This window comes from Cavia porcellus, unplaced genomic scaffold (genome assembly GCF_034190915.1).
Source record: "Cavia porcellus strain 051 isolate PalLab524CR breed Dunkin Hartley unplaced genomic scaffold, mCavPor4.1 scaffold_12, whole genome shotgun sequence".
NCBI classification, from domain to species: Eukaryota; Metazoa; Chordata; class Mammalia; order Rodentia; family Caviidae; genus Cavia; species Cavia porcellus.
In genome coordinates this window covers 80,614,483-80,629,262 of record NW_026947495.1, presented here as the reverse complement: position 1 = coordinate 80,629,262, position 14,780 = coordinate 80,614,483, and the positions used below count along the sequence as shown (strand labels likewise).

Sequence of the window (14,780 nt, the reverse complement as noted above, 5' to 3'; positions counted from 1 at the left end):
GTGGGCCATCACGAGCCTGCTCTAGAGAATCGGGGTTCTTGTAGAGAACTATAGACCAATCCTCAAAAAGACCTTCTGTTTGGAGAATGGCTTGCATGGGATGACCCTGGGGGCTCCTGTAACTTTCAGTCAGACACAGCTGTGCTCCCCACCCTGATCTGGGTGATCTAGAGGCTTTCTTGTGCAGAATTTCTCTCTGAACCAAAGAGCTCCCTACACTGATTGTAACCACATAAAGTTACCAGGTCTTTTCGTCCTCAAGTTTTCAAGATTACTTAGCTCCCAAATCTGAAGCAACCAAGCTGACAGTCTCAGGACAGCTTCGAGGACCCAAAAGAGCCAGCTTAGTGCCTGACGCTTTTGTACCTTTTAGCTGGATTATTTTAAAAAAATATCAGCGTCCTTACTAAGTGGACTCCAGTGAAGGCTTCCAGTGCCCCTTATAGTGGGAAATGTGAGTGAATCTAAGGTGAGTGACAGGCAGCCCATCAGACAGATATTTGTTAATCCATCAGCTGTTTAAGTTACTTTGTGGGCTATGGAAAAGTAACTGCACAATTATTTAAAGTACTAGGTAGGATTCACATTTTACAACCATTTTTGGTGTATGTTTTTCTGTTCAGGATTCCTTACACATCTGGAATATATTTGGTGTTTCAGTGCGGTACTGAGGCACGTGTGCTTAGAAGTTTCACGTCCACCTAACCTTAGTTCAGACTCCTTTCTGATTATGTGGACAAGGCTCATTTTTTCACGAAAGAGCATGATTTTGAGTAAAGCACTTGCTAAGGATGTTTCTCAAGGTGTTGTATGAAACTGCATTGCAGTGTGAAAGACAAGATGAGGACTTGGGTACCTGTGACCTCCAAGGAGTTCAGAGAAAAGTGAGGTGAAGGCCTGGCTGCCCGTATGCAGCATGCCAGGAAACCCCTGCTGCGGGGGCTCCCATCAGCCGCTGTCCTCTTGTATCTAAGCAGTCAGCGTGGGATCTGCTGTCAGGTTCCTGAACGGCCTGTGCAGAGCTTCCTGTGTGATGATTGAAGAATGAAGTACCTTTGTACCGCTGTTCTAATCCCAGGATGCCTATCTTTTCCTCTTCCTGTTTCCTCCTCCCTCTTCCCCTCCCTTCTTCCTCCTTTATTGCCCCTCCCTCCTTCTCTCTTTCTTTAAAGATCTCAGGGCAGTTGGGCTAAAGAAAGGGATGTTCTTCAACCCTGACCCTTACCTGAAGATGTCCATCCAGCCAGGGAAGAAGAGCAGTTTCCCCACCTGTGCCCACCACGGCCAGGAGAGGAGGTCGACTATCATCAGCAATACCACGAACCCCATCTGGCACCGAGAGGTAAGCCAGGCCCAGGCATCCCCCGAGGGACTCAGCTGTGCTGTTCTGTTCCTTTGAACAGCGAGGCGTCTGGAGCTGATCCCCAGGGCGTGGTGATGCTGAGGTGTCCTAGCGATGCTGCAAAGAACCATCTCCAGGTCTGGGGAGGTGGGAGCGGGGTTCACAGTGAGCACAGTGTCAGGGCCTGCCAAAGACTCAGTCATCAAAATAAACAGTTAGAGAAAAAAAATTTTTTTTTGTTTTTTTGAGACAGAGTCTTGCTATGCAGTTCAGGCTGGTCTTGACCTCACTTTGTAACCCAAGCTGGCCTCGAACTCAGAGCAATAATCCTGTCTCAGCCTCCCAAGTGTGGGAATTACAGGCACATGCCATGACACCCAGCCTCTAAGAAATATCTTGTCAGAAATCAAAATAAGTGCAGAAAATTCAGGGTGAACCCAATATCAAAATCTTAAATATGTCAAATATCTGCATCTTACATAGTCAGTGAAAGTGCCACACAGAGCCATCACTAAGCCTGGGGCCAGACGAAAACTGGATAGTATGATCCTTTGTTGCCTTACAATTTGATGGTGTCATAGCGTGTGGGAAAGGACTTGATCTCCCCGAGGGCTTTGGCCAGTCCATGATGGTTCCCGGGAGTTCCCTGGAGAAGCCACTGAAGGGGTGCCATCAGACACAGAAAGCAGGTGGTGTGGGCAGTGGTTCACACTTCCTGCCCCGTATCAGCCAAATTAAGCAGCACGTTTTCCCATGGGTGCCTCGGAAAGCCAGAAGATGAACAAAGAGACACAGACAGCATCATTCTCATCTTGTGAGTAAAGATGGGTGTTAGAACATTTCTGGGGGGACACAGTTAGAGCATACCCTAAATATTTAAGGACAAAGATATACTCTATGCTGTACAAACATTTCCTTGAGGGAGAGAGCTCGGGGGATCAAAGAGCGGCTGAGGACAGATGTGGTCATTCGGTCGCTGTTAGCCTGTGAAGTCTCTGCTGGGCTCCTCTGCTGGTCCACAGGGGAGGAGGTTGCCGGTGTTCTTATGTCTGATTCTAAAAACTGCTTATAACCTCCTAATGACAAATAATTCTGAAGGCATACCATGTACTCTAATGGATTTCAAAGCCTAGAGATATAAACTGTATCTCTGGGCGAGCTTTAGAAGGTGTCTAGTGAACAAGATAGTGAAACAGCTATAACTTTATATTTACATAGAGTTCTGGGCCACATTCCCAGTGCAAGCCTGTCAGGGAGGCAAAAGAGAGGAGCCTCTCTGTTTTGGTGGTTAAGAAACTGCATCTTTAGGGTCTGGGGATTTAGCTCAGCGGCATAAGCACCTGCCTTGCAAGCATTGTGGTCGTGAGTTCGATCCCCAGTACCGATAAAAAGATTAAAAAAAAAAAAAGAAATTGCACTCTTCAAGTGGCACTGTGGCTGGCTTCTCAGAGGCAGCGGGGCTAAAATTCAGCTTTCTTATTGGAAGCCAGTGCTTTTTTCCCATTCAGCAAGCTGCCAGATAGTCTGGCCCTGGGAGAACTTTAATTGTTACGACTAAATAAATTTAGTGGCCCCTGTGCCTCAGGCTGGCTGGTGTGAGTCCCATTGAGAGAGCTGCAGGGGCTCTTCTGGGGACTCGAGAATGACTCAGGTCAGGGTCCCCGCTTGATCGAGTGAGGTGCTCATCTCAGGAGCTCACCTTGGACGTCTTGTCTCAGTAAGTGGGAAATGCATAAAGCTCTTTTATATTTGTTTTTTCTTTGTCAAGAAAGACTTTGTTATTTTTTTCTAGTGCAAAGAATACAAAGAATGAAATCCTATCTTAATCTCACATGTTTACTTTTTTGTCCAAGAAGAAATATCTTTATGGGTCTTTAAACTTAAGCAGTGATTCCGTTTAAACATTGCTTTATTTTGATATTTATCAAAGAAATCACAATATGCTGAGAATGTTCCACCTCCTAAATAAAGGAACACTTTTAATGGTATTTTGCAATTTGAAAAAGCCCATGAGATTAGGAATGATCATTAATCAGATATACTTCTTAATTCTAAATCATCCCATAACAAAATATCAAATAAAGATTAAGGTGCAGCTCACTTGGTGATACTGAAGTTGCTTCGGTGGGATTTGGTGTCTGGCAGCACCCCCCAGCACGACTGCACCAAGCAGGGCTGAGTGTTGAGTGAAGGGGACGCTTTGGCCACACAGATCCGTAGTGATCTGGTCCCTGTGAACGTTAATAGCTCTATCTGAGAACAGCTTGGGAGGGTTACAGAGGTTTCTGATAATGTGTGCTCTTTGTCATGAGAGTTTCAGAGACACTGTCTCCTAGAATGTAAAACGGTGTGATAGTGTGTTGGGTTTTGTTCTGAGCTAATGTATTATGTGTTTTTGTCCTCAGAAATACTCCTTTTTTGCGCTCCTAACTGATGTCTTAGAAATTGAAATTAAAGACAAATTTGCCAAGAGCCGTCCCATCATCAAGCGCTTCCTGGGGAAACTGACCATCCCGGTCCAGAGGCTGCTGGAGCGCCAGGCCATTGGGTAACTGTCCACCTCTCTGGGGCCTCTTGTCCAAGACCGTGGACATGGTGCTTGGTTGTTCTGGGCTTGTTCTGCTGATAAGAAGTGGTAATAAAATTCTTTAGAACTAAAACTGCCCTGACAGGCCTTAAACTATCATGGACCAGAAGTTTTAATTAAGCACCTGGGTCTGATTGTATATGTATACTTATTTTTCTTGGTATTTTTATCTTTTCTGTGATACATTAGCATTTCAGCTTCATCTCATAGTGCTAATTTGATTTTTTGAGTAGATTGAAATCTTACTATAAAACTCTGTGCTAGAGGAGAATTTTAATACAGATATTTACCTTATCCTGATTAACCCACCCAGAGAACCTGCTATTCTTGGAAAATAGAGATAACTTGATTTGGAGCCATTTATGGCGAAACCTGGATGAGGAGATGTTGTAGTTCGCTGCTAGGCATCTATGTCCATCCAGGCATTGACAGGATCTTCAGCTGCTGTGTTCTGTCTGTGTGTACTCTGTAAGTCGTGGTAAAGTCATTAAGTGATCCTCACACCCTCCAGCCCTCACTGTGTTCTGTATATTTTTATACAGCGAGAACCAGCAAGCTCGGTACCACAGCATCCTGGGGTGATGCTAAGGGGCAGCTTGTGCCTTTTTCTCATCCAGAGAAGTACCAGTTCTGCGTTCTGCAGTCCTGCAGGGAAGTCCAACAGGAATTCATAAAACGTCAGGATTACGAAATAGTTCTCTATAGATTAAAGCTTGCAGGGATACTATGTATTTTCATTTCATTTGATAGCCTATAAATATGTTTCTGACCAGTTATTGTTTTCCATCAAATACTTGATACATCTGAAAGAATGCTGTCCTTTGAGCAGTGACCCATTTGGCAAACTGAAACTCTCTGAAATGGTTAAAGTTTTACAGAGTGTGGGTTTTAGGGACCAGCTACAACTTCATGCTTGTGGCCTGTTTCGAGAGCATTTGTTTAAATGTGACATTTCACAGAAGTGGCCTGCATCCCTTCACAAAGACACCACATCCTGTGCTTTGTTAATTTTTTTATTACAAATTGATTGCAAGAGAATGTCGTAGTCAACTAATAGAGTCTTTTGGTGCTTATTTTTCATAATAATGTCATAATATTATGTGATATGTTCTTCCTAATGATATCTCACAGCCAGAGGTAGGGATGGGTGGAATAATTGTTCTGGGTCTGTTGTCAGTTAAAATTCTTTTTTCCAGATAAAGAGTCTATATTGGTCTCTTGCCTGTCATGGGGACAAAATACCTAACACCTGCGACTTAAAGGAGTTTATTTGGCTCATTTTCCAGTGGGTTCAGTCCATGGTTAGTGGTCACCAACGTGGAAATGGCAGGATAGACAAGCTCAGGAGAAGACAGCTGCTCATCCCATGGCAGCCAGAGAGAGAGGAGGAAAGGCCAGAGACACCCTCTTAAGTCACAGCCCCGGAACCCACTTTCAACCAGGTCCCGCCTGCCTCCTAACTGCATATTCAGCTATGAACTCATCCGTGGAAGACCTCGTCGATCAGTATAGAGCCTTCCTCCATGATCCAGTCATGCTTCAAGTGTTTAAGACTTTAGGGTGACATTTTAGATCTAAACCATAACATTTTCCCCAGCCCCCAAAAGACTCATGTGCATCGTACTATAGAAAATACTTTCAGTCCATTTATAAGTGTCAACAAAGTTTTAATAGTCCCACCATTGCTGAAAAGTCCCACTCTGAACTGTCAGCTGTGAACCCCTGTAAGAATCAAAAGGAAAGATAAACACTTCCAATATGCAGCAATGCCACTGGGTAAATCCTCATGTTCCAAAAGGGAGAAATAGAGAGAGAGAAAACATGGGACCAGAGCGAGCGTGAAACAGCGGGGCAAGCATTCAGTCTTGTAGGTCATGGGCGCCAGCTGGGAGCAGACTATGGTGAGAGGTGAGCTCAGAGGTCTCAGGTGGTCCTGCCCCTGTGGTACTGACATGCAGCCCCATGGCCTCTCTCCTAGGCTGGCTCTGCTCACTGACTGTGACTTCAGGAAGCAGATGATGCGCATTCCTGGCATCTCCAACCTCCTGGGGCCCCCACTGCACCTTCAGCTTCATTCCCTGTCCTCTTAGTGGCTTTCCTTTGAAACCTGGATGTGAACCTTCCTGGCCCCCACAACTCTTGCATTCTGCATGCATAATAAACAAGCACCACCTGGGCCCCCTTGGATCATGGCTGTAGTAGCCTTTGAATGCCTGAAAGGCTGAGGTCAAGGAAATACTCCCGTAGGTGACCCTGAATCTGTTGTCTGGGATCTCTTCTCAAAGAAAAATGTTTTCGAGTTGTTTACCTCATATCCTGAATCCTCTGGATATGTGAACCAAATTAAACCTCTTCTTTAACTTGTGGGTCACACATTTTTGTCCCAGAGACTGGAGAGCTGATTGATGCGGAGTCTCTTCCCCAACTATCTCTCTATATATATTCCATAAAAAGTATACATCATGAAAAGAAAAACTTGCATATAAATGCTGTAATACTAAATTTATTGAGGCATCATGAAATTAAATATGTTATCTTTGGCTTCTGCAATTACAAGAGTAATTACAAAGTGGTGGCCATTAGCATACAGACATTTATTAATACAGTGAACTGGCGAAGTGGGTGTGCACTTGTTTTTCAGACTCTAATATTTATCTTACTAAACATTTCTACAAAGCTCTGACATTGCTGGGTGTTGAGATAATTACTGAACAACTGGATATAAATGGTAGCCCTTTCCCTACAGTTCTTAGGAAGTACTTGGTGCTTGCTAAAATTCATTGCTTTTATAAATCATCATCATCAACCCAACACTTGATTTTGATTGCCTGAGGAAGAAAGGAAGTCAATTTGTTTTGGTCCAGAACATAATGAGTTTATTATTAAAGTGCTGAGCATCCAAAGAGGGGGATGAGGAACAACAGAAGTCAGGTGCAGATCTGATTTGTTCCTAGCCGAACCCACCTGTGTGTCAGGTACGCGGGCCGGGAGTACAGTGAGGACTAGAGGAGGTGGTGACAGAGCCCTCAGCAGAGCGCTAGAAAAGTCCCCACCACACAGTCTCTGGGAAGAAAGAGAACTAAGGAATTCCTGCTGTCAAGTCTGGAGAGTTTGTAAACCCAGGCTGGTTTGACCTTAGGCACGGATTGCAGTAGTTAGTGTTGTGGCCAGGAGGTGGAAGACTACATTGATAGCCTGGTGGTCAGGCAGAGGCATGGTGCTGCCCCGGCACGGCCGGTAGAGGGCAGTGTGACCACAGAGACTGTGTGATCTATACTGTGCCTTTGATCATTTCTCTTAAGTAAAAAGCATTTGATTCAGAGTAAGAACTGTTTGCATTCAAGCAAATGAAGCAGTTGCATTTGGCTTTGATAAATGGACGTGGACACAGCATGCCGATGGTTCCATCCAGGCCAGGGCAGAGATGGGCAGGTCTAGTTGAAGCCCCTCCAGCACCAGGTCTGTGGCCCAGGCCCCCAAATGGTGGCGCGTCTGGCTTCTCCAGCCGGCCTGTCAGCATCTTTCCCAAGCAGTGCAAGGCAGCTCTCCAGCAGCGGGGCCCAAGGTGCACCCTCCATGTGGAGCAGGGAGGAGGAGAGATTAGCCGTCACCCCAACACAGCAGCTGCTGCCTGTGGCTGGTGCCTGTGTATCCACGCTGATTACCTCCCTTGAGCAAGCTTTCCTGCTCGCCCTGGTTCTCCCAGTGCTCCATGGCCCCGATGAGGACTCGCAAATGGGCTCTGCTGCCTTGAGCCTATATTTTGTTTACTTCCAAGTCTTCAGGTCTCACAGGAACTGGGGAATCTTGGGGGGCTGCGGGAAGAAGTCTAGGCCAGACACTGTGTAGAGAGGGTGACCGACCCCGTGTCTCCTCCGGCAGGGATCAGATGCTGAGCTACAACCTGGGCAGGAGGCTCCCGGCCGACCACGTGAGCGGGTACCTGCAGTTCAAGGTGGAAGTCACCTCCTCTGCGCACGAGGGTGAGGCCCCTGCTGCCCGTGAACACGTGCCCCTCCCCCTCGGTGGGCAGTTTGTGTCAGGACAGAGTTGAAATCTGGGTCCATCCAAAACATGCTCACCTGTGGCAGTTTTTGAGACGGGCGAGCCTCTTTATGAAAAGCTGTGTCACGCAGCTGTGAAACTGGCTGCAGAATTTTCCAGCGATTGCTGATGTTTATACCTCCTCTGCCAACCCAGCTGGCACTGTACCTGCTCTCAGGGCTTAAACTGGTATCGCCAGCAGGAAGCTGCCGTGGGAAGCTGCACTCTGGACTGGGTGGTGTTATTAGAAGTTCACTCGATAATTAATTTTTTTTGAGGTAGGGTCTTACAATGTAATTTGGGCTGGCCTTTGAACTTCCTTTATAGCCCAGGCTAGCCTCAAACTCACAGGGATTCTCCTGCCTCGGCCTCCCAAGTGCTGGCATTACAGGTATGTGCCACCACACCCAGCTATTGTAATTTTTTTATGTGTGCACATTTCGGTGCATAATGATTGTGCATATTATGGGGAGTTGGTCCGTGTACACAATACCTCTTAAAACTTTTTATGTCTCCTTGCCCCCCCCTTCTTCCCTCTCTTGGTCCTTTCCTGTGTGCAAAAGCTCTATCCCCCTGTTTCCTACCATCTGTCTCTTATTTAGCTCCTTAATTTAATTATACTTTGGGTTTCTCATAGAGGAGAAGCTATACAAATTTTTTCAGCTTGTCTGTCTGATTTATGTCCCCTAGTGTTCTGGCCCCAAGGAGAATGTGGCATTTACACATGAGGGTGCTCTGTGGCAGAGAAGGGTCCCTTTGAGTCACCTGCAGGAAAACGGATCACTTGCTGTTTCCAGTCTGTTTTTACCCACAGTGCTTCTTCCTCCAGATGCATCTCCGGAGGCCGTCGGCACGATCCTGGGAGTCAGCACCGTGAACGGGGACCTCGGGAGCCCGTCTGATGACGAGGACATGCCTGGGAGCCACCAGGATAGCCCGGGCTGTGCCAATGGTGCAGTGTCTGAGGACAGTACCGCGGATGGGACGCCCAAGCACTCTTTCAGGACTAGCTCTACCCTGGAGATGGACGCAGAGGAGTTGACCTCTACCTCTTCCAGGACCTCCCCGCCCAGGGGCCGCCAGGACTCACTCAATGATTACCTAGATGCTCTGGAACACGATGGCCCTGCCCGGCCAGGGGCCACAGCCTCCGAGCGGCCCATGGGCGCCTCTCCAAAACTCAGGAGCAGCTTTCCCACTGACACCAGGCTCAGTGCCATGCTGCACATTGACTCGGATGAGGAAGACCACGAGCTCCAGCAGGACCTCGGCTACCCATCCTCCTTGGAGGAGGAAGGAGGGCTGATCATGCTCAGCAGGCCATCGAGGGCCGACGAGGGGAGCCTGACCTCTCAGACCAAGTCTGAGGACACCAACCTGGTGGACCTGGAGGAGCACTCAGTGCTGGAGGCTGTGTCCCAGGAGGACAAGCTGGAGGATCTTCCAGAGCTGGCTGATGGCCCCTTGGATGCAGCCCCTGAGGACGGCGAAGCTGCTGGCCCTGATTCCCATCCGGAGGTGGAGCAGGGCAGCACCGAGCTATGTGGCTCCCAGGAGGCCGAGCAGCCCGCAAGTGGGGCAGACACGGGTACCCCAGACACGTCTGGGGGTAGCCGAAGGGCCATCAGTGAGACTGAGTCCCTGGACCAGGGCTCTGAGCCCTCACAGGTGTCCTCGGAGACTGAGCCCAGCGACCCAGCCAGGACGGAGAGCGTGAGCGAGGCTAGCACCAGGCCCGAGGGTGAGAGCGACCTGGAGGGCGCAGACAGCTCCTGCAATGACAGCGTGGCCACTCAGCTGTCCTCGCTGGAGAGCGCGCGCCCCCCTGGGACCCCAGCCTTCTCCTCACAGGAGGATGAGGACGGGGCCTGTGCTGCTGCTGCTGAGCCGCCCAGCTGTGGGCCAGGCCCAGAGCCCGCATGCACTCCGGGCACAGGGATGCTGCCGGCTGTGCAGGTGCCCGAAGCACAGGAGGACGCAGGCCCTGAGCCCAAGGACCTGGGTGAGATCTGGCAGCGCAGGGCCGGCCTGGAGGGCACCTCGGCCATCGAGAATGAGAGCGGGAGCCAGGCCCTGGAAGAGGAGGAGGCCCAGGAGGACGTGGGCGAGGATGCCAGAGCCTGTGAGGGGGCAGCTGCGCTGGAGGAGGGCGCCGCGGGAGGTAGGTGCGCCAGGGCAGGTGGGGAGGGTGGGCAGAGGCGGGGCGAGGTGGTGTGGTGGGGAGATCCAGAGAGGGGTGAACGCAGGCACAGTCCCAAGGCCTTCTCCTGCTGGATCGGAGCTGGGGACCCCACAGCCTGTGGCAAGGGCAGATGCACATGCAGACCAACCTCAACCTCAGCTCGATGCCAGTGCTTTCAGGGCTAGGGGTGGGGTGGGGCAGTGGTCTCTGGATGCATAAGAGGCCGGGCATAGGCATCCTGCAGGCCCACACGATGATCCGGGACTCCAGTGGGAAACCAAATAGGGCAGCGTGGGCCACTCAGTGGGACCCACAGAGGTCATTAGGGACACTGAGTCTCCCCCTCCGATACTGGGGAACAGAAGGTCAGAGTGTGCTTGCTTACTCACTGCTGTCCCCTCCGCGATGAGAAAGGCCCCATGTCTACCCCCGGCCAGGGAGCTGTGCAGCACCAGAGACCCGGACACACATGGCATGCTGTCCTGTGCGTTCCAGCACGAGGCCTTTAAGATGCTTTGTTAGTGACATGTCCACCTGTCAACGGGCGGCCTCCTATGCTTCAGCCAAAATAGGAAGGATTTTCCTGTCCTGTAGTTTGTCTTTCTGACCTCAGTTTCCCCTCCTTTTCCTCTGGTTTTGTTCTCTGCCCTCATTGTCTTGTGGCTGCTCTGTAGCCCTGGGCAGGGTGGATATGGGGGCCATACACGCAGGATGCCCACAGTCCCCGGCCTCTCCCAGCCCTCAGCTGCCGTCCCCTCCTCCTGCTTCTGGGCCGCAGAGTCCAGCCGACTCCAGGTGGAGCTCAGTGATCTTGTGATGTCACCGAGGCCACACACGGGTGACTCTGCCTTTATTCTAGGTTCTCCAGCCAATGGCCACCAGCCCTTGCGGTCGCTGCCTTCTGTGCGCCAGGACGTCAGCCGGTACCAGCGGGTGGATGAGGCCCTCCCGCCAAGTGAGCAGCTGTTAATGGAAGAGCCACCTCTGTGCTGGGTGCAGGGCGGCGGGTGGACCATTCCTGGACCCTGCGGGGGGGGGGGGGAGCAGGAGGAAGCAGTGGAGGAGAAGGAAGAGGAGGACTCCGAGTGTCTGGGGAGTGAGAGGCCTCCAGCAAAAGGCCCCTGCATGGCGATCCTGGACACACATCCAGAGGGTGTGGGCAGGCAGGTGGTGAGAGCAGTTCAGAGTCTTCCAGTTAGCAGACGGGTTGTAGATGTCTAGGAAGCTGTGCTCTGTGATATACCAACCCTCCCCGGTCCACTCGAATCACTGAGGATGTGAAGCAGGAAAAGCTCATTTATTTCAGAAATTAGCCTGCTGCTGGGGGGCGGAAGCAAGAAGTGTCCATGCTTCCAGAACACACTTAGCCCGTGAAAGAGAGAAAACAGCCACACAGCCCGCGTCAGCAGGCATGGGCGACCCTCGTCCTCCAGAGGTCTAGACACAGCTCTTCTCTATTTAAATCCCAGACACCCCTGGGCTCTGTGGGAGGGAGCAGGGCGGGTGCCCAGAGGTGGTGCAGCCTGGGCGACAGAGGGAGGTGGAAGAAGGCTGGCCCTGTGGCCCTGCTGCCCCTGGTACTGCCTTCCTCCCTGCTCATCAGGCCGGTCCCCCTCTGGGGTGTGAAGCGTGGGGTGTAAGGAGCAGAGCGCTTGCCTTTCTCGGGCAGAAACGCTGTGAGGTTCGCTTTGGTGAGGATCACATGAGAGCTGGGGTATTGCGTGGTTTCCCGGTTGCTAGATGGAGCCTCTTCAGATTCTGCTGGGTGTGGATTTTTCCTTCATCCACACCTTGGGTAACAGGGCTGCTACTCATAGGTAACATATGCTTTAAGCAGCATTTTGAAAAAGTAACCCAAGGATTAGTCATATGGCATGTGAAGCCGGTGGAAGAGCAAGAGACCTGTCCTTGTGGTTTTCCTTTGGAGAAAAACTGAGCGGCAGGAAAGGGGGACCTCCGGGAACACCTTCCGGTATAACGGAGGGCGTGAAGGGAGGCGGCAGAGAGTGCTGAGAGCGAGCTCCCGTGTGCGCGGGGGTTAGGAGGAGTGAGCTGACTGTTTTCTGGGGCTTCCCAGGAGGCCAAGCACGCGTGGCACACTGGTGACTGGTTTCTCCTGGTCACAGCCACTTGCCCTGGTATTTGCTGAACCTCAGTTTTGTCTTTACATGATAGTCAGTAAAGACAGGTCCTTCCTTGCTGAATTTCTGACCTCTCCTTGTGATCGCCCCATGTCTTTGCTTCGGTGCTGATAGCTTGGTGAAGTGGATGAAATCTGTCTGAGGAATTTCGTATTAACAGTCTCTAGCTCCCTTTAATAAGCCGGTATAGCCCCAGTAAAAGCAGCATTTGGCTTTATGCTCTGGGGGGTAAATGTGCGCAGGTGGGGATCCTCAGCTGTGTTCCTTCTGATGTGGTGACCTCTGGGGTGGTGGCCAACACGTCCCCTCCACTGGACGTCTGGAGCGTGAGGACTGCTCTCCTCTCAGCGGAGTTGGAGAAGAGGCCTTGGTGTTAGTGGCAGAGGCCGGGGATTCCAGACGTCCTGCAGTGACAGCACCATGTCAGTGACAGAGAATTGTCCCACCCTGAATTCTAATAGAGTCCCCACTGAGAAACGTGCCTTTGTACTAATTTAGTTGCCATTCAATCAAATGACATCACTTTGTAAAACATAACCAGAACTGCTGTGTTATAAAGACTCTGAACCGAAAGCAGCTCCCTCTAAAAATGAGGTTAGGGACACACACACACACACACACACACTTGCATTCTAGCAGCATACCACTTATGCCATTCACAAATTTGAGAGTTTGTCTGACCAGATGAGGGCATCCGTGTACCCGATTGCTGCCCGCTCTGTCCGCATGCCTGTGTGTGTCAGCCTCCAATAGTTGCCTGGTCACTTCTTCGCCCACCCCTGTCAGCTGTCTGCCTTGCTGTCTCCCTGGACACTCTACCACCTCCAGCTGTCCCCTGCCGGAACAGCGGGGCCATCTCTCCTCCTCTGCAGCCCAAGTAAAGGTTCCTGGTCAGGCGGAGCAGCCTGGCCGGTCTCCTGACAGTCTACCTGCTTGAGGGTGTTTGAGGCTGCCAGCTGTGCTGTTTGTTATGGTAACTCACGTTTCTCCAGTGCTTCCCATTTTGTTGTGTTTGAATAATAGATCAAGCAGGTTTTATTCGAAATTTGTACTGACCCATGAAAGTCAACCAATTGGGTTGTTTTTCCATACTGGAACTGAACCCGAGCCCCTCCTTCAGCTGCATCCCCAGCACTTCGTTTATGTGTGGAGGTATTTACGTATTTTGAGTCACGGTCTCTCTGCGTCATAAGTTGCCCAGGCTGAGCTCAGGCTTACAGTCTTCCTGCCTCGGCCTCCCTTAGCACTGGATAAAAGACTTCTGCCCTTTGCAGATTAAAAAACCCAACTAAGAGGGCTTGGGTGTGCCCGCTGTGTTGCTTCAGCCCTGTAGCTGGTCACGTGGTGGTCCGCATATCAGGGGAACAACTTGGTCTTTTCCTGCTTCTGTGCCCTGCCTGGGGAACCGGTGCCGTGGGCTTGGGTTAGGTTTACTGGCTTTCAGACTCCCCACTGTCCAGCTGTTTGAAGGGTTGTATTTATGGTAAAGTCTCAGGTGTCTGTGTCGGCCAGCTTTCCATTCATGTGGTGTCTACCAGAGATAATCAGCTGGCTCACCATTTGGGGTTGCAGTCTGTGGTCTAGTGGACACACTGCTTCCGGCAGAGCCTCTGGCGAGGTGGTGGCATGTGATGCAGAGCAGGTGCACGTGTTAAGCTGCTGTCCTCCTGGCCTAGATGTAAAGGCAAGAGGTGGGAAGAGGGGGAGGGGCTGGGTCCCCACGGGCACACCCCCAGGACCTGACCCCATTAGTTCTAGGTCTCAAGATTTCCTCCACCAGCCAACATCGCCACACTGAGGACTACCCTCTCTTGTTTTGGGCCTCTGGGGGATGTTCCACATGCAAACCTCAGCAACTTATAAAAGTCTTCTTGGTCCTGGGGCTCATCTTGGCATACTGGCTGAAGTACAGGTTCTTACCAACTCATTCTTCTTCCTATGAGAAATGTGGCCTTTGCTCCAAATTAGCTGCCATTTTAAATTCATATTAATCTATGTCAGTGTGGCTCAGAACCTCCTGGAAGAGCTGCAAAACATGGAGATTATTGAGTCTGAATCCAGAGCCTGAATGGAAGGCTGGGAGCGTGTCCTGAGAATCCCAGAATCCTCGAAGGGATCCTGGCATGTGTTGTCTGGGGCCATCATACCTTGAGAATGCAGTGTTCACAGAGTTCTTTAGGAAGTGAGATACCGTGTGCCCCTGCAGCGTTCCCCCCCAAGTGACACTGAGCGTGCCGCTGCCGAAGTGGATGGGTGGCAGCAGAGTCCTGCCTCTGCAGCCCCAGAGCTGCTGGGCCTGGGGGGCTTAACTTTAAATCAGGGTCGAGCTTGAAAGTTGCAGGCTGTCCATAAGACACAGAACCTGATACCGAGATGTTGCTAGGTCCTAGGGTAATACAAAGGATACCGTTTTATAGATTCATAGAATTTTAAAGTCAGAAGGGACCTCAGAAAATACCAAGTGCTGTCTTCTAGTTTTCCAGA

The 14,780-nt window shown here is 50.6% G+C and overlaps 1 protein-coding gene across 5 annotated transcripts in view; it reads left to right on the top strand.

Moving 5' to 3' along the window:
* Hecw2 (HECT, C2 and WW domain containing E3 ubiquitin protein ligase 2) overlaps nucleotides 1-14,780 on the top strand; it is a 345,745-nt gene that overhangs the window by 242,401 nt on the left and 88,564 nt on the right. For all 5 annotated transcript variants that reach the window (XM_063259473.1, XM_063259475.1, XM_063259474.1 and 2 more), the window contains 5 exons: nucleotides 1,173-1,342; nucleotides 3,748-3,890; nucleotides 7,812-7,912; nucleotides 8,803-10,134; nucleotides 11,015-11,110. In XM_063259473.1, the coding sequence (XP_063115543.1) occupies nucleotides 1,173-1,342; nucleotides 3,748-3,890; nucleotides 7,812-7,912; nucleotides 8,803-10,134; nucleotides 11,015-11,110 (1,842 nt within the window). The remainder of the gene's footprint in view (nucleotides 1-1,172; nucleotides 1,343-3,747; nucleotides 3,891-7,811; nucleotides 7,913-8,802; nucleotides 10,135-11,014; nucleotides 11,111-14,780) is intronic.